General features: G+C 44.4%; 1 protein-coding gene across 3 annotated transcripts in view; it reads left to right on the top strand.

The window, feature by feature from the left end:
* Positions 1-20,382, top strand: part of STARD3 (StAR related lipid transfer domain containing 3) — a 153,405-nt gene that overhangs the window by 125,464 nt on the left and 7,559 nt on the right. For all 3 annotated transcript variants that reach the window (XM_040331399.1, XM_040331400.1, XM_040331401.1), the window contains one exon: positions 3,532-3,625. In XM_040331399.1, coding sequence (XP_040187333.1) covers positions 3,532-3,625 — 94 coding nt within the window. The remainder of the gene's footprint in view (positions 1-3,531; positions 3,626-20,382) is intronic.

Below are 20,382 nucleotides of genomic sequence, written 5' to 3'. Positions count from 1 at the left end.
CCCAAATAAAGGAAATATACCATATAGTGTAATAACGTCACTAAAAGCATTTTATTGTAAAAAACGAACATTGCACTCACATGCTGTTAGGTAAAAAATCGCGTGTATAATAGCTGCAGCCAGCCGGCTCTTACTATCCGCCCGTCCTGGGGCACTGGAAGAAGTCAGATTTTTGACGATACAACGTAGGGAGGAGCAGCGTGCTGACGTCACAACTGTTTACCTGCTGCTATCCGGAAGGACGGGCGGATAGTAAGAGCCGGCCGGCTGCAGCTATTATACACGCGATTTTTTACCTAACAGCATGTGACTGCAATGTTCGTTTTTTACAATAAATGCTTTTAGTGACGTTATTACACTATATGGTATAGGGACAACACCCAGGAGACTCCAGGAAACCGTTACAGGGCTGTTTAGCCACATGTGCTTATGATCTCATTCATAGAGATCCATTGCAGCTGGTAAGCAGATGCGAAATTTAGAGGTGGAGGTTTCATCTATCCTGCTCCTTGGCGCGGTCTTCTCTTGGATCTATCTGTCACTTCTGTTTAAGATTTATTTGGATTTTCACAGAATTGGACTTTATGGACTAATTTTAATCCATTTATAATTGCACACAGTCACAGTGTTTTTTGTGCACTTTATGCACAAACTATATGTGTACAAACATTATATCACATAAGTAGTTTAGACAACACAGGTGGACTTTTTTTAAATAATTGGTTAATTCTGAAGGCAATTGGTTCCACTAGATTTTAGTTAGGGGTATCAGAGTATAGTGGGCTGAATACAAATGCATGCCACACTTTCCCGATATTTATTTGTAAAAAACATTTAAAACCTTTTTTATAATTTTCCTTCCACTTCACAATTACAGTATCTCACAAAAGTGAGTACGCCCCTCACATTTTTGTAAATATTTTATTATATCTTTTCATGTGACAACACTGAAGAAATATTTCAAGGTTGTGTTAATTTCTGAATATTAAATGACACCACACAGAAAGCAGAGGATTAAAGTAGAAACCTTTATTACGAAAATCTGTGAATCTATAGGCATCCACAATCTAAGACATAATATACAGTATCTTACAAAAGTGAGTACACCCCCTCACATTTTTGTAAATATTTTATTATCTTCCTTTTCATGTGAGAACACTGAAGAAATTACACTTTGCTACAATGTAAAGTAGTAAGTGTACAGCTTGTTATAACAGTGTAAATTTGCTGTCTCCTCAAAATAACTCAACACAAGTGAGTACGCCCCTAAGTTAAAATGTTCAATCTGGGCCCAAAGTGTCAATATTTTGTGTGTCCACCATTATTTTCCAGTACTGCCTTAACCCTCTTGGGCATTGAGTTCACCAGAACTTCACAGGGTGCCACTGGAGTCCTCTTCCACTCCTCCATGATGACATCACGGAGCTGATGGCTGTTGGAGACCTTGCGCTCCTCCACCTTCTGTTTGAAGATGCCCCACAGATGCTCAATAGGGTTTAGGTCTGGAGACATGCTTGGCCAGTCCATCACCTTTACCCTCTGCTTCTTTAGCAAGGCAGTGGTTGTCTTGGAGGTGTGTTTTAAGGTCGTTATGTTGGAATACTGCCCTGCAGCCCAGTCTCTGAAGGGAGGGGGATCGTGCTCTGCTTCAGTATGTCACAGTACATACAGTTGGCATTCATGGTTCCCTCAATGAACTGTAGCTTCCCAGCCTTAGACCATGACCCTCCCACCACCAAGCTTGACTGTAGGCAAGACACACTTGTCTTTGTACTGCTCACCTGGTTGCCACACACACATGCTTGACACCATCTGAACCAAATACGTTTTCATCAGGCCACAGGACAGTAATCTATGCCTTTAGACCCCTTACGCACTATTAGATTTTTGTCTTCAGATTATCCAAAACCATGTAGTGCAAGGGCCTGCCTGATTGCATACAAATTAAAACTCTTCAGGTTTGACCTCGTATTGTATGGTTTTGGTAAATCTGAAGACAAAAATCGCCAGAAATGTAATAGTGTGTCTGGGGCTTTAGTCTGCTTCTTCAACAAACTTTTTGCAGGCTTTCTTGTGCATCATCTTTTAGAAGAGGATTCCTTCTGGGGCGGCAGCCATGCAGACCAATTTGATGCAGTGTGCGGCATATGGTCTGAGCACTGACAGGCTGACCCCCCACCCCTTCAACCTATGCAGCAATGCTGGCAGCACTCATATGTCTATTTTCCAAAGATAACCTCTAGATAGGATGCTGAGCACATGCACTCAACTCCTTTGGTCGACCATAGCGGAGCCTGTCCGGTTAAACTGCTCTATGGGCTTGGCCACCGTGCTGCAGCTCAGTTTCAGGGTCTTGGAAATCTTCTTATAGCCTAGGCCATCTTTATGTAGAGCAACATTTTTTTTTTTTTTTCAGATACTCAGAGTTCTTTGCCATGAGGTGCCATGTTAAACTTCCAGTGATCAGTATGAGAGAGTGAGAACGTCAAATTTAACACAATTCACACCTGAGACCTTGTAACACTAACACATGACACCGGGTAGGGAAAATGGCTAATTAGGCCCAATTTGGACATTTTCCCTTAGGGGTGTACTCGCTTATATTGTGTTTGTGTGCACTAAATACATTTTTTTTTAATGTATTTTTTTTATTGAAAGTATAGATTTAATGCACAGCTGCCGTGGGTTTAATAAACAGTAGCAACTTTTTTTTATAAGTTCTCTGCTTTCAGAAAATATTTTGTTTTGGGGGTTATAATTATTCCAAGTCCCTAGTAGAGGGGGTGGAATGTTATACTTTCTGCTGAAGCTATCAGCATGTGCATACTTCGTGCTGTTTCCTTTGCAACTTCATGGGGAGCAGCGATAAAAACACTGCTCAACTGCATGATTTCACCACCCCGTAACCACTTGTGTTAAACAAGCCCTTAAAGTGTTACTAAACAACAGTAAAATTAGTCTATACAGTATATGCAGAAAAGCATGCTTGTACTCGCTGTGGAACCTAAGAGGTTAATCATCAACATTGTGTAAAAAGGCTGTTTGATCCTGTCTTCTCTTATCCTCCGCTTTTTTTTCACTGTCCCCAATCCATCTCCTGATTGTACAGAGCTTTCTGTGAAGTCACACTGCACATGCTCAGTTTGGTGTGTATTGCTAGAGTTATTTTTTTTGGGAGGGTGCATGTGATCGGCACAGGGCCAATCGGCTCTGCCCAGACAGAGGGTCAGGGGTCCTACAGCCACATAGGACTGTCAGCAGAGAATAAAAACTCCTCCTACAAGCTTTAACCAGAGACTGATAGAAGTCACAAGACTGCTATATACTGCTGATGAGAAAAGGTATTTTGTAGTTTATAATTACTAAAATAATTGCATTTCCATGTTCTGTATGCTGTGGGAGACCAGCTACAATGAATGCAGGGTCCTGGGTTTAGTAACACTTTAAGGTCAAAATGCACAAAAAAAGAAAATATGAACAAATTTGGTCAGGCAGTGAAAAGGTCTAATTTATAATAATTTATCTGTGCAGGGGAGAGAATGGACCAGGTGGCTTTGTTGTTTTAAAGAGCTCCCGGAACCCATCCGTCTGCACTTTTATCTGGATCCTCAACACTGATTTGAAGGTGAGCTTACAGGAAAACACAGATGAATTGTTTCTTGGTTGTGACATGCTGAATGAACAAATGTAATTTATGTCATTAGCTTTACTGACATTTTTACAGTCTTGTAAATTATATTCCTGAATCCCTCTAGAGGAGGGAGAAACTCCCTGCATGTTATCTTAAAACAAGTGACTCAAGCTTGGTTCCTACTGGTTACTTTCTTGTTTTTCCAAACTGTATTAGATGTCAGTTGCACAAATGCATCATTGCAAAACATAATATGCTGTCTTGAAAACATAATTTAGTAAAACTATGCATCAACATTAAAGAAACATGTCCCAAGAAAAACATGTTGACTTGTTGCTTGAATACTTTGAATTGGTGCCGGCTCACACTACCGCGACTTGGGGTCCGACTTGTGTCGCCCCAAATCGCGCGACATGAGACATTCCATAAAAGTGAATGAGAGAGTTCTTAATGTACACTACTGAAGTCGCTCCGACTTCAGAAAAGGTTCCTGTACGACTCCAAGGCGACTTCTAAGCAACTTGCATTGATTTCAATGGAAGTTGCCTCCAGTGTCGGATCACTGTCTTAACTGAAGCAACTTTACAGGAAAATAAAAGTTTACTCAGGAAAGTCGCACTGGAGTCGCCTTGCAAAGTCGGGTTGCCCCTGTGTGAACCGGTACTTACTGACACAGAAAAAGTATACAGATACAAAATTAAGACTTTCTTGATCGTACATCACGGGACACAGAGTCTTAGTCATTACTAAGTGGGTTATATTCCACCTTCAGGTGCTGGACACTGGTGTAATCAATTAGAACAGGAAGTTCCCTCCCTATATAACCCCTCCCATACTGGGAGCTCCTCAGTTTTTTCACCAGTGTCTAAGGTGTTGGTCACGAGTGAACATGTGCTCTGAGGAGCTCCACTGGAGGGATCCATGCTGGCTTTAAAAAGCCTCCATAAAATCCGGATCCGTCCAAGGTGCTTCATAGCCAAAGTGGACAGTACCCGGGCCTCGGTACGAAGAACGAGGTCTTGCCTATAATGCTTCTATCTGAGAGCTGGACCCTGGGTTCCAGTACATTGGTCGATACCAAATGTTTTCTGTTGCCAGGGTGCTATATAGGTCCAGGGGAGAGGTGTACCTGCTATGGACCCCGGTCCCTGAAGGTCTGAGACGAAGCCCACGGTGAGGGGTGAAGGCTGGGCCTCTTGCTTTGCTATACCCAGCAGCGTGGAAAGGTTAAGAGGAGGTACCTACGGGACTTGGTCCAACAGAAGGTCTTTTTTTGGGGACTATGGGTCTCTCCTATTTTTTTATGCTTCTATGCATGGGCAACTTAACCACTATGTCTTTTGAGACAGGATGGCTCTGGAACCCATATACCTCCCCTAGCTGGTCCTAGTCCTCTCCTGAAGGGGCTATTGGGTCTTGTCTATAATGCAGGTGTGCCTGGGCAAACATACCTCTATGTCTGTTGAGACAGGAGGGCTGTAGTACCCATAGATCTCCCCTGGAGAGGGCTGGATTGTCTTGAGTAGCTGCAGGTCTTATCTGTTTTCCACCACTAAAGTCAGTAGAAAGGCATGCCAGGTGTTTCGCTTACCATGCTTTCCAGGAAGCTCGAGGTTAGCTGATCTATGGTGCAGGCTTACTTCCTCCGCTTCAGGCTCTGCCACGATTGGTGGGTCCCTCGTAGTCCGGGTCCACGGCGCTCCTTGGGGGGGGTCCCTCTCTCCCCCTGCCTCCACCATTCCCTATGCGCGCGTGCGTGAGGGGGGGGGGGAGGGCCCAGACGTTAGAGCTCTGTAAAGCCAGGAGGACACAGTAGCTTGGGGCACGTAAGCACCTTGTGTGGATTGAATACAGACTCATCTAAGACGCCTACTCAGCATCTAGCTGTGCAAATTAGCAGTCATTATTTTGCTAGACTAAATTCAGCTGTTGATGCACCAGGGTTAAGTTCCTCTGCTTTTGGCGTAGGACTTTTTGTCTCCCCGTAAAAGAGGGTTCAGGGGTAGGAATATAAAGGGTATCGCCACCTAAATATGGGGGCCCTTTTTCATGCTTGCATGATACTATCCTCCCCTGTAGAGACTTAAGACAGCTCACAGAATGAGCTATCAGCTCTGTCAGACGTTGCAGCCTTCCCCAACATTGCAGTCCCTCTGCATATGTTTTGTGGCATTGCATTGCATTTATGGGTCTTTAAGAGGTTAACTGCTATATCCGCAGCATCCTCACTAGCAGAAAACAGGGTGTGCCCCTTTCCCTGCTCTAAATCCTTAAACGGGGATTGAAAGACCTGAGGATGAAGGTTCACTGTCAGAGGACAGGTAACAGGTGAGCCTAATGAGGAGAAAACTATCAGAAGCCCCACAAGCTCTGGTTGCAGCTGCAGTCTTTTCAGAGATTCAAGCTGCATATAACTTCCCTCAGCCTAGACGGCCAGAGCCTCTGTCTCCATAAGGTCCTCATCCTGATTTTGGCTTCAGGCTAACCAAATGCACAACTGGGGAATGCACGATTGCTGGTGCACATGGCTAACGTCGCAGGTTTGCGGAGACGCACATCTGCGGAGCATAACTGCCTCTTTACCAGTCCGCATGTTTGCATGAAATACATGAGTTTGGAATGTTCAAAATGCATGTGGGGTAAAAACAAGTAAAGGAGCATGTTTTATTGTTGATCACATAAAGATACATGTTTTTGGTTGGTATGATTTTACATAGTCACATAAGAATGGTTAATCACATCAAAGTGCCTAAAAGTGCATAAAGATGCTTAAGTGCATAAGGATGCTGGATCATACATGGTTACCTGATCACCCGAGTCCTTGGCTACCCAAGGATATTTGGTCACACAGAGAGGCTTGTTTCCACAGGAATGCCTAAAATCGCATAAAAATGCCTAAGTGCATAAAGATGCGGGATTACACATGTTTACCTGATAACCCAAGTCCTTGATTACCCAAGGATATTTGATCACACAGAGGCTTGTTTTCACAGAAATGCCTAAGATCGCATAAATATGCTGGAGTGCATAAAGATGCGGGATCACACATAGTTACCCGATCACCCGAGTCCTGGCTTACACAGAGATATTTGGTCACACAGAGAGGTTGTGTCCGCAGAAATGCCTAAAATCGCATAAGATGCTTGAATGAATAAAGAAGCTGGATCACACATGGTTGCCTGATCAACAGAATTCTTGATTACCCAGGATACTTGATCACATAGAGAGGCTTGTTTTTCACAGAGATGCCAAATGTTTGATTGCATAAAGATGCTGGATCGCACAGGGGTGCTTGATCATACAAGAGTCCTTGGTCACACAAGGGTACTTGTCCGCAGAGGAGTGCTTAAAATGCATAAGATGTTTGATCGCATGAAAAATGCCGAATCGCATAACGGTGCATGTTTTCCTAGATTCTGCGTGGTTGCTTAATGAGGCATGATAATTAGGTTTCCTTAAGTATACAGGATTCCTTGGGCTTGCATAGGAATACGTGTCTGCAGGGGGACAGGTTGCATAATGCTGCATAACACGTTCAGAGCGCACACTTGCTTGCAAGATGCTTGTTCATAGCTCACATACTATATGTATGCGTACATACAGCACGCCCCTTTTTTTATGTTTTTGCCTAAAACATATTTGTATGAATTCATTCTTCCATGATCACACGCTTCCATGAACACTCGCTTCCAGGGAGGCATATGGCTTTAAAGCTTGCCACATGCACATATGGGGAGCCATTTGCATATGTGTTTGTTTACATGGCGCTGCAAAGGTTGTCTGCGTTTCGCAGGGGAACAGCACTGGCTCCAGTTGGTGGTCTTGCCCCTTGGGTTACCCACCGTGCCTGGGTTAATAGAGTGCTAAGGCCCGCCTCTAGCAGGTCTAAAGGCCCAGGGTATAGCAGTAATGGCATACAGAGGCAAACTTACATTCTTTCATTGACAAGAAGCTTGGAATGTGCCGCAAGAAACAGTTCCGTACGTTTTACCTTTTGCTTAAAGTGGAGGTTCACCCAAAAAAATCTATTTTTAACATTAGATTGAGGCCAATTACGGGAAGCAGAATTGGGTGTTTTTTTTTTTTTTTTTTTTTAAATCAATGCAGTACTTACCGTTTTAGAGATAGATGTCCTCTGTGGCTTCCGGGTATGGGCTGCGGGACTGGGCGTTCCTATTTGATTGACAGCCTTTCGACCGCCGCATACAGCGCGTCACAAGTTTCCGAAAGTAGCCGAACGTCGGTGCGCAGGCGCCGTATAGAGCCGCACCGACGTTCGCCAACTCGTGACGCGCTGTATGCGACCGTCGGAAGGCTGTCAATCAAATATGAACGCCCAGTCCGAAGACCATACCCGGAAGCGGCGATAAACAGTAAGCACTGCATTGATTTAAAAAAAAAAACACCCGATTCTGCTTCCCGTAATTGGCCTCAATCTAATGTTAAAAATGTTTTTTCGGGTGAACCCCCACTTTAAGGTGCTAGGGAATATGCCGGCTTCATTCAAGCTGTCGGTCTGGAACGAGTGGATCCTAACCTTGCATCATCCAGGGAGTCTGGTCCCAGGGATATGCTGTAATTTTCAGTTAATGGTTCTCAACTAAATGATTGGCAGGAGGGAAGATCCTTCATACCCGTTACCTGGGCGAGGGCTGGCCTCTAGGGATAGAGGCCAGGCCTGGAAGAGACCACGGCCCAGGGGAGGTGGTCAAGCTCCAAGGGAGCCTTATCCGTCAGCTTTCTAGAGCTACTGATGGAGCATCTTACTTAAAGTCCTGAAACTTTAAGTTACAGGGTTGTTCTGTCAGAATACAATCTGACGATGCCGCTCTAGTGGTTTACCAGGGAGGAGCTTGGGCCTTGCCTATTTGACAATCGTCATTTCCATGAAATACAAGATTGGCAGGCGATTCGCTGGAGCCGTCAACAATTGTGTCTGGGAGGTTGACCTCTACACCCCGATTTTTTTCTGACCAAGTGTCACAGAAACGGTACCCTGTACATAAAAGGTATTGACGTCCAGGTTCAACAAGAAGTTGAACAGCTTTGTGTCGAGGACAAAGGATCCACCCGCATGCGGGACAGATGTGTTAAGTGATCCTGGCGAACCAGTTGTCACTGGTTTATAACTTTGTGGCTTCCATTCTACATCAGAGGAGAGCGGAAGCTGGCCTAATTGCTCCGGCATAGCCCATACAACCTTACTGTGCAGAGACAGCAGAGGTGATAGTAGAGGACCCAGGGTCCCTTACAGCTTGTCCAGGCCTGCTTTGCAGGGTTACATCCTGTCTTGCATACATGAGTATTAATGGTCTGGCTGTTATAGCCCGCATTCTTGAGGATCGGGGCATTCAGAATCAGTGGCAGTTACCTTGATTGATACAGGACAGCTGGCCTCCAGGACCAGATATCCTAGGATCTGGAAGGCCCATGTTCCTGGTGTGAAACCAAGGGGTGGCATCCTTGGTAGTATGTCATAGGTAAAATTCTTGCCTTCCTACATTGGAAAGGAGATGGAGCTAGCCTTAAGTTCCATCAAGGATCCGATCTCGACCTTGTCAATATTTTCAGAGGTCGCTTGTGTCACACTCTCTTGATCCGGGCCATTATACGAGGGGTGGCGTGTATAAGTCCGCCGGTTAGGTCGCCCTTGTGCTCGGAGGATTGGATCTAGTTTTGTCAGCTTACAGGGTCAGCACCTTGGGCTGATGCACCAGAATTCCCTTCATCCTTCTAAGGAGGAAATTGGTGTTCTTGTTTGCGGTTGCATCCGCAAGAGAGTGGCCCAGATTCAAGAAGCACTTGCGCCCGCGCAACCATAGTTGCGTGGCGCAAGTGCTTACTTGCTCCGGTGTAACGAGTGCTCCTGATTCAGGAACCTCGTTACACCGACTGCAGCCTAGGATGTGACAGACATAAGCCTCCTTATGCCTTCACATCCCAGGCTGCATTCTTGCTTTGGCCGCTAGGGGGCGCGGCCTTTGTGATCGGCGTATAGTATGCAAATTGCATACTACCACCGATTCACAAAAGTTGCGCGGGCCCTGCGTACGCAAGGTACGGAGTTTCCGTGCGGCGCCTTTAGCATAAGGCTGCTCCTGCTAATAGCAGGCGCAGCCAATGCTAAAGTATAGCTGCGCCTCCCGCCCGTGAAATTTAAATTTCACGTCGTTTACGTAAGTGAACCGTGAATGGCGCTGGACGCCATTCACGTTCACTTAGAAGCAAATGACGTCCTTGCGACGTCATTTGCCGCAATGCACGTCGGGAAAGTTTCCCGACGGAGCATGCGCTGTTCGCTCGGCGCGGGAGCGCGCCTAATTTAAATGATTCCCGCCCCCGGCGGGATCATTTACATTAGGCAGCCTTGCGCCCGGCTGTTTAGCATATTGCCCTCGCAATTTACGGAGCAACTGCTCCATGAATCGCGGGCAAAGCGCAATATTTGCGTGGGCGCAGAGAAAAAAATTTGCTCTTTGCCCACGCAAATATTGCGCGATTCTACCTGAATCTGGGCCAGTATTGGCAACTTTCTTTGTATAGAGCCATACTTAATTATTTTTACAAGAAGGGTGATGTTAAATCCTCACCCAACCTTATTTACTAGAAGGATCTAGTGTTCTTTTGAATTCAAGATATTCTTGCCTTCCTTTTTTCAAGACCTTGGTCCGCGGAAGGAAAGGTTATTCCGTTTCTCTCAATAGAGATGAGAGCAGTTAAAAATCTATCTGAAGGTTTCAAGATATAGAAACCTAACATTTTGTTTTACTGCCAGAAGACCCTAGATGTGGGCGGGCAGTGCTCAGGTCATCTATTAATATGGCTACACGCTCTCTCGTTAGAGTAAGAGAGGTCAAGACCTTTCTGAAAAGGCTGCTCGCATACGGAAAACTGATGTTGTTGCGCTACCAGGAGGCCCCAGCAAAGGGCAGGCAGCGTTCAAATCAAATGTTGTCAAATGTTGATTCATCAGGTTATTATTCAGGCTTGCGGTTAAAGAAAGGGCTCCCCCTGTTTCTTTTGGGGTGCACCCTACCGGGAGAGTAAGCACTTCATGCGGGGTGCATTACCAAGCCTTTATGACTCAGATTTGCCAGGCCGGAACTTGGTCATTTGTGTTTACGTTCACTAATCCCTATCAGATGAACGTAAGACGGCAGGAGGATGCAGCCTTTCTTGACACAATATGCTGCAGGCAGCATTAGAGGTCCTCATGTCTGATGGCAGTCTACGTTGTTGGTGTCTCCCTCCCCTCAGTAAGCATTGCTCTGGGACATCCCACTTAGTAATGACTAAGACTCTGTGTCCCGTGATGTATGATAAAGAAAATAGGATTTTTTATAACAGCTTACCTGGAAAATCCTTTTAATATTTGGTACAGTAGCCTTTGTTTGCAATTACAGAGGTCAAACGTTTCTTGTAGTTTTTCACCAGGTTTGCACACACTGGAGGAGGGATTTTGGCCCACTCCTCCACACAGATCTTCTCTAGATCAGTCAGGTTTCTGGGCTGTCGCTGAGAAACACGGAGTTTGAGCTCCCTCCAAAGATTCTCTATTGGGTTTAGGTCTGGAGACTGGCTAGGCCACGCCAGAACCTTGATATGCTTCTTACAGAGCCACTCCTTGGTTATCTTGGCTGTGTGCTTCGGGTCATTGTCATGTTGGAAGACCCAGCCTCGACCCATCTTCAAAGCTCTAACTGAGGGAAGGAGGTTGTTGCCCAAAATCTCGCAATACATGGCCCCGGTCATCCTCTCCTTAATACAGTGCAGTCGCCCTGTCCCATGTGCAGAAAAACACCCCCAAAGCATGATGCTACCACCCCCATGCTTCACAGTAGGGATGGTGTTCTTGGGATGGTACTCATCATTCTTCTTCCTCCAAACACGGTTAGTGGAATTATGACCAAAAAGTTCTATTTTGGTCTCATCTGACCACATGACTTTCTTCCATGACTCTTCTGGATCATCCAAATGGTCATTGGCAAACTTAAGACGGGCCTTGACATGTGCTGGTTTAAGCAGGGGAACCTTCCGTGCCATGCATGATTTCAAACCATGACGTCTTAGTGTATTACCAACAGTAACCTTGGAAACGGTGGTCCCAGCTCTTTTCAGGTCATTGACCAGCTCCTCCCGTGTAGTCATGGGCTGATTTCTCACCTTTCTTAGGATCATTGAGACCCCACGAGGTGAGATTTTGCATGGAGCCCCAGTCCAAGGGAGATTGAGTCATGTTTAGCTTCTTCCATTTTCTAATGATTGCTCCAACAGTGGACCTTTTTTCCCCAAGCTGCTTGGCAATTTCCCTGTAGCCCTTTCCAGCCTTGTGGAGGTGTACAATTTTGTCTCTAGTGTCTTTGGACAGCTCTTTGGTCTTGGCCATGTTAGTAGTTGGATTCTTACTGATTGTATGGGGTGGACAGGTGTCTTTATGCAGCTAATGACCTCAAACAGGTGCATCTAATTTAGGATAATAAATGGAGTGGAGGTGGACATTTTAAAGGCAGACTAACAGGTCTTTGAGGGACAGAATTCTAGCTGATAGACAGGTGTTCAAATACTTATTTGCAGCTGTATCATACAAATAAATAGTTAAAAAATCATAAATTGTGATTTCTGGATTATTTTTTTTTTATTATGTCTCTCACAGTGGACATGCACCTACGATGACAATTTCAGACCCCTCCATGATTTCCAAGTGGGAGAACTTGCAAAATAGCAGGGTGTTCATATCCTCACTGTATATGTGTGTGTGTATGTGTGTGTGTGTGTGTATGTATATATATGTATATATGTATATATATATATATAATTAGGGCTGCAACTAACGATTATTTTCAATTTCGATTAGTTGGCCGATTATTGTTTCGATTAATCGGATAATGGCCTTAAAAAAAAATATTGCATTTTTTAAAAATTTTGGGCCAATTTGTTGTTGGGCAGATTACAAAACACGAATTGTCGCAAAAACACATTACATGCTTTTCTGCAGCTTTTCCATTGAAGTATATTGAACCAAAAAAAACAAAATAGCACCGTTTTGCCTTAAAAAACCTTGCCCTTTCCAAATACGCAGCAGCTGAAAAAAAAAATCATGGATGTGAACGTGTCCCATAGGAACATGTAAATGTACTGTAGTGTGTTTCTGCAAAAAACAGAGGTGTGACCCAGGCCTGAGATTCTTAGTAACATAATGGGGTTAAAAAAACAAAAATAAGTACAAAAATAGCAAATCACTACTGTAAGGGGTTCATTTTATTACTGTGGGACAGTGAAAGTAATAATTATAGTAGCAATTTGCTTTTTTGTACTATAAAGGGCTAATTTTTTATTTTTTTAACCCCATTATGTTACTGGCCAATCGATTGTGAAATTAATCGATTACAATTTTCATAATCGATTAGTTAGTCGATTAATTGATTTGTTGTTTCGGCCCTAATAAATATAAAAATATATATATATAAGCAAACCGGTGTCAAACTATTCTTTGTTGTTAAAGTGGACCTTCAGTCCTCTTCATCTTTCCATCTATTAAATCTTCTGCACTTGCTGTTTAAACTTTGGATAGCAAAATACCTTTTTTCTGCCAGTAAATACCTTATACAGCTTGCTTTCTTTTTGTTGTCTGGTAATTTGCCTAGGCAAGTGACATCTTGTACAGCTCTCACTCTAATGAGCGTTTGCCAGCAAGGGAGGGGGAGCAATATGTTTATGGGGGGGGGGGGGAAGCTTTTAGTATCATGTAGATCAGCATTTAAAATGTCATCTAACATGCATCATTAAAAACTATTAATAAATGCTGTATTTCATGCTGTTCCTACTCCCTCAGTCACTATGGGATTCGTTTCCTGCATTCTGCAAATAACATGGTTGATCCTGCTGTTCTCCCTCCTGTCTATGCCCCCCCACTGCAGCTGGGGATTCTACAGAGCAGCCATTGGCAGCTAGTACACATGCTCATGTCTATGCTAAGCATTTCCTACTTTATCCCATCTGAGCAGCCCATGTGACTAAAGAGTCTCACTTGTGGGTATACACTCAGTGGTAAATAACAGCCCACTCTCTCCCTCCTCTATGCCCACGAACTAGCTAAACAATGAGGATGGGATATTGCATCCTGATTGATGAAGGCTTGGCCTCACTCTTATTCTAAGCACGTATACACAATAGACGCAGGCTGGAGGAGTATGACACAGCCTGTGATTGGCAGACATCCATTTACACCATGTTATTGGCAAATATAATAAAGATTTGATTTCAAATATGTATTTGTATGACACTTTAAAATCGTTTTATTGATATTATTTTATACTCCTTTATACTTTCTCTCTTTTTTTTTTTTTACATGACCAGCAACAGAGGATTCGAAGCTCCTTATTCCACTGTTTGCCAGCAGACAGGCTGGGAAAGAGCTGGGTCTCATGTTGGCTGTATGTTTATTAGCAAAAGAGGTGTTTTATTTTTCATACATCATGGGACACAGAGTTAGGCTAATATTCATTACCTTCTGGGTTATACGCCATCTCTAGGTGAATGGACACTGGTAGACAAAGTCTTAGACGGGAAGTAATCCCCTACAGTTGCCACAAAAAGTATGTGAACCCTTTTGGAATGATATGGATTTTTGCACAAATTGGTCATAAAATGTGATCTGATCTTCATCACAACAATAGACAATCAGTCTGCTTAAACTAATAACACACAAACAATTAAATGTTACCATGTTTTTATTGAACACACCATGTAAACATTCGCAATGCAGGTGGAAAAGGTATGTGAACCCCTAGACTAATGACATCTCCAAGAGCTAATTGGAGTGAGGTGTCAGCCAACTGGAGTCCAATCAATGAGATGAGATTAGAGGTGTTGGTTACAGTTGCCCTGCCCTATAAAAAACACACCAGTTCTGGGTTTGCTTTTCACAAGAAGCATTGCCTGATGTGAATGATGCCTCGCACAAAAGAGCTCTCAGAAGACCTACGATTAAGAATTGTTGACTTGCATAAAGCTGGAAAGGGTTATAAAAGTATCTCCAAAAGCCTTGCTGTTAATCAGTCCACGGTAGGAAAAATTGTCTATTAATGGAGAAAATTCAGCACTGCTGCTACTCTCCCTAGGAGTGGCCGTCCTGTAAAGATGACTGCAAGAGCACAGCGCAGACTGCTCAATGAGGTGAAGAAGAATCCTTGAGTGTCAGCTAAAGACTTACAAATGTCTCTGGCATATGCTAACATCCCTGTTAGTGAATATATGATACGTAAAACGCTAAACAAGAATGGATTTCATTGGAGGATACCACAGAGGAAGCCACTGCTGTCCAAAAAAAAAATTGCTGCACGTTTACAGTTTACACAAGAGCACCTGGATGTTCCAGAGCAGTACTGGCAAAATATTCTGTAGACAGATGAAACCAAAGTTGAGTTGTTTGGAAGAAACACACAACACTGTGTGGAGATTAAGAGGCACAGCACACCAACATCAAAACATCATCCCAACTGTGTGAAGTATGGTGGTGGGGGCATCATGGTTTGGGGCTGCTTTGCTGCATCAGGGCCTGGACGGATTGCTATCATCGAAGGAAAAATGAATTCCCAAGTTTATCAAGACATTTTGCAGGAGAACTTGAGGCCATCTGTCCACCAGCTGAAGCTCAATAGAAGATGGGTGTTGCAACAAGACAACGACCCAAAGCATTGAAGTAAATCAACAACAGAATGGATTAACCAGAAGAAAATACGCCTTCTGGAGTGGCCCAGTCAGATTCCTGACCCCGATTGAGATGCTGTGGCATGACCTCATGAAAGCGAATCACACCAGACATCCCAAGAATATTGCTGAATTGAAACCGTTCTGTAAAGAGGAATGGTCAAGAATTACTCCTGACCGTTGTGCATGTCTGATCTGCAACTACAGGAAATGTTTGGTTGAAGTTATGCTGCCAAAGGAGGTTCAACCAGTTATTAAATCCAAGGGTTCACATACTTTTTCCACCTGCACTGTGAATGGTGTGTTCAATAAAAACATGGTAACATTTAATTTTTTGTGTGTTATTAGTTTAAGCAGACTGTGATTGTCTATTGTTGTGACTTTGATGAAGATCAGATCACATTTTATGACCGCCCAATTTTATATTTGTGCAGAAATCCATATAATTCCAAAAGGGTTCACATACTTTTTGTGGCAACTGTATATAACCCCTTCCATACAGGAAGTCCATCCGTTTTTTGTTTTTTTACCAGGGTCTGCAAGGTGGATGGGCACGTTTTTGTTTGAGCTCAGATCCATTTGACACAAGCTCTATATGCTTAGATAAATGGTATCGAGCCTCGCAAAGAAGACCTGCAAGGTTTTGCCTGTAATGTGACCTCCGGGTGTTGGACAATGCGAAGTGGAATCCTGGACATCGTAGCGCTAAGGCATTCCTGCAGGGTGCTATTCAGGTCAAAGGGAGTGGACCCTAAACATGAAAAGGGTACCCATTTCTTGAAGGTCCTCCAGTGACAGGGACCTGCCGTGATGGGTGACGATTGGGCTCGTAGTTTCTAAGCTGCCCTGCGCCTGAATAGGTAAGTGGAAACCCCCCCCTTATTTACTTATTGTGGGGTGTCCCGGTGATTGTAACAATCTGTCAAGCTAGCTAGAGGCTGGACACCTGTGTGTGGTGACCATCGTACACCACGGGACACAGAGCCAGTCATTACATAATGGGTTAAGGGTCACCAGCGGTGATTGGACACTGGCATAACCAATTGAAGACAGTTCCCCTCCACATAACCCCTCCCATCAGGGAAGTACCTCAGTTTTTTCGCCAGTGTCTAAAAGGTGGAGGCAATAGGATGCTAAAGGAAAGCTCTGCCAAAGAGACCCTCTGGGGGTAAAAAGAGCTATGCTTTCGGACCCATCCAAGACGCCTAAAATTAAACCAAAACTGGATGGGATTCACGCATGAAGCGTCGCCCGTAATGTCTCTCTTCGGAGGACTGGGCTCTAGGATCCAGCACTTTCGCTACTTTGTTAAAAGTCCTGGTAAGAGTCTTTTACAAGGCCCAGGGGAGAGGTATCCTTTAAATAGAAACCCATATCCCTGAAGGTTGGCACACAAAGCCTGCCGTGATGGGTGAAAATTGGTCTGTCTGATTTTCAGCAGAAAAACCTGTGGAGGGGACAAGGTAAGTGGTTAAGAGTCCTAAACAATGTTTAAAGACCTTTTCCTATATGTTGGGTGAGTGTCTTCTCTAAAGCCACCACTGGGGGGGGGAGTAAAGACTTGAGTTTAAACTCACCATGCTTTGTGAAGTGTCAGTTTCCTTCAGGACAAGTCACACTTTTCCCCTCTGCTGCCTCCCTCCTCCTCCTCTCAAATTGGACAGCAGGTATTACACACAGAGATGTGCGGCCATAGGAGGGAGCTTCCCTCACACCTGAGGCCGCCGCCATAGCCCCGGGACACAGCAGCATTACAGGGGACACTTAAGACTCCATGTGGTTGGGCTGGGTATTACCAAGAGAGACACTCACTTTGTGCATTGAAACAGTGTGTTTGAAGTTGCATACTGTATGTAGATTGCTAAACTAACACAGTAGTATATGCTTTGAGGTACCTCGGCTTTGCTTAAGCAGTATGACCACAGTGTCAGGGTACACACTGGAATTTCGAGAGATCCCATCTTCTCAGTTTCGAAGTTCAAGACTCTCCAAAGATCCACAAAAAAGAGCATCCTTCTTCAAAGGTTTGGATCACTTGCTGTCTCAAGGGGTGGTTACAGAAGTACCCCTAAAAGAGCAAGGTTCAGGTTTTTATTCAAACCTCTTTGTGATTCCAAAACCAAATGGAGACGTCGGACCCATCCTGGATCTAAGATCTCTAAATCGGTTTCTGAACATTCGCCATTTCCAAATGGAAACGATTCGATCCGTGGTCGCCACCCTACAAGGAGGAGAATTCATGGCGTTCATAGACATCAAGGTTACATATTTACATGTACCTATTCATCCCGCTCACCAAAGATTCCTAAGGTTTGCGGTAGAACATCGCCACTTCCAATTTGTGGCCCTGCCCTTTGGTGTGGCTACCACGCCCAGAGTGTTTACAAAGGTGCTAGCTCCTCTGTTGGCAAATCTGAGGATACAAAGCATAGCGGTAACAGCCTATCTAGGCGATCTACTTGTGATAGATCAGTCAGTGGCAGGATTAGATCACGCTGTGCTCACTACAGTAAAATACCTGAAGCATTTAGGATGGATTGTAAAAAATCCTCTCTACAAGCCCAAAGAAGGGTAGAGTATCTGGGCATGATCATAGATACAGCCCAAAGCAGGGTATTCCTGCCAGAGCCAAAAATACAGTCTCTGAAAGACCTGATCCACAAGGTCAGGGCAACAAAAGCGCCGTCTATTCGCCTTTACATGAGGCAATTAGGAAAGAAGGTGGCCTCGTTCGAGGCTGTCCCTTAAGCCCAGTTTCATTCAAGACTACTTCAAAGCAGTATCCTAGCTGCCTGGAACAAAAAGATCCAAGCTCTGTATTTACCCATGGGCCTGTCTCTACAAGTGTGCCAAAGCTTCAACTGGAGGCTAAAGACCGAAAACTTGCGGAAAGGAAGATCCTTTCTCCCAGTCACCTGGAAGGTGGTGTCTACGGATGCCAGCCTATCGGGCTGGGGAGCAGTGTTCCAAGAAGCTTCAGCCCAGGGAACCTGGGCCAAGACCCAAGAGACCCTGCCCATCAACATACTGGAGATCCGGGCAGTATATCGAGCCCTCAAAACCTGGACACACAGGTTACAGGGCCACCCTGTTCAGATTCAATCCGACAATGCTACTGCAGTAGCTTGCATCAATCACCAAGGAGGCACCCGCAGTCAGCGTGCTCAGGAGATGAATCCGATTTTGGCATGGGCAGAAGATCATGTACCTTGTCTTTCTGCAATCTTCATCCCAGGGATAGAAAACTGGCAAGCGGGACTATCTGAGTCGCCAGCAGCTATCACCAGAAGAGTGGTCTCTCCACCCGGTCTTTCAGGCCATATGCCAGAGAAGGGGGACCCCGGATGTAGACCTGCTAGCTTCCAGGTTCAACAAGAACTTGATAACAACAAAACCTGGGGAATGCCCAGGGAAAACCCAAGAAGTTGGACAACTTTGTGTCCAGGACAAGAGATCCTCTAGCCTACGGAACTGATGTTCCAAAATCGTAAAGATGGCTGTAGGAAGGCCCTGGAACAGGGGTCTCAAACTCAAATTACCTGAGGGCCACAGGACAAGTTTTCATATGCCATGGGGGGCCGCATGCAAACTTTCAAACTTCAAAAACAACAGTACTGGTGTCAGCGAACACATTATTAACCCCCAGCACTGGTGTCAGCGAGCGCATTATTACCACCAGCACTGGTGTAAGTCAGGGTTTGACAAATTTGCTTGGAATCTAGGAGCCAGCTAAAAAAGTTAGGAGCCAGAAAACGCACCCCGTCCCGACGAGCTTGCGCGCAGAAGCGAACACATACGTGAGCAGCACCCGCATATGTAAACGGTGTTCAAACCACACATGTGAGGTATCGCCGCGATTGGTAGAGTGAGAGCAATAATTCTAGCTCCTCTGTAACTTAAAACATGCAACCTGTAGATTTTTTTAAACGTCGCCTATGAAGATTTTAAAGGGTAAAAAAGTTTGTCTGCATTCCACGACGGACGCAATTTTGAAGCGTGACATGTTGGGTATGAATTTACTCGGCGTAACATTATCTTTCATAATATAAAAAAAAAATGGGGATAACTTTACTGTTGTCTTATTTTTTAATTTAAAAAAGTGTAATTTTTCCCCAAAAAAGTGCGCTTGTAAGACCGCTGCGCAAATACGGCGTAACAGAAAGTATTGCAACGATCGCTATTTTATTCTCTAGGGTGTTAGGATAAAAAATATATATAACGTTTGGGGGTTCTAATTAGAGGGAAGAATATGGCAGTGAAAATAGTGTAAAATGACATTAGAATTGCTGTTTAACTTGTAATGCTTAACTTGTAATACCAACGGCCACCACCAGATGGCGCCAGCTCACATCTGGTGGTAATAACTTGTAATACCAACGGCTCACCACCAGATGGCACCAGCTCAAAAAAAAAAAATTTTTTTTTTTTTTTTTTTGCTCCCCTCACTTCCACCCTGCCTGAGGGCCATTTATAACTGGTCCGCCGGCCACAAATGGCCCGCGGGCCGGTACTTTGAGACCACTGCCCTGGAAGCTTCCGCTTCCACACGACCTGCTGTCGCAGGGTCCAGTGTTCCATCCTTCCTTACAAAAGCTAAATTTGACGGTCTGGCTGCTGAGACCCACATTTTGAAAAAACAAGGGGTCTCTGGTCCAGCTATTTCTACGCTCATTAATGCTAGAAAGCCAGCCTCCAGGCTCATCTACTATAGAGTCTGGAAAGCATATGTTTCCTGGTGTGAATCCTCAGATATGAAATAAGCAGAATTCTTGCTTTTTGCCAGTTAAGAGTGGATATGAAATTAGCCCTTAGTACCATTAAGGGTCAAATAGTGGCTCCAGCAGTCTTCTTTCAAAGACCGCTGGCAACTCATTCCCTAGTTCAGGTGTTAATTCAGGGGGTACTGTGGATAAATCCGCCAGTCAAGTCTCCCTTGTGCCCATGGGATTTGAATTTGGTATTGTCAGTGTTGCAAAAGCAACCTTTTGAACCTATTCGCCATATTCCTTTAATTCTTTTAAGCAGAAAATTGGCCTTTTTAA

The sequence above is a fragment of the Rana temporaria genome, chromosome 12, assembly GCF_905171775.1.
Source record: "Rana temporaria chromosome 12, aRanTem1.1, whole genome shotgun sequence".
Taxonomy (NCBI): domain Eukaryota; kingdom Metazoa; phylum Chordata; class Amphibia; order Anura; family Ranidae; genus Rana; species Rana temporaria.
This window is presented reverse-complemented; position numbering and strand designations above follow the sequence as displayed.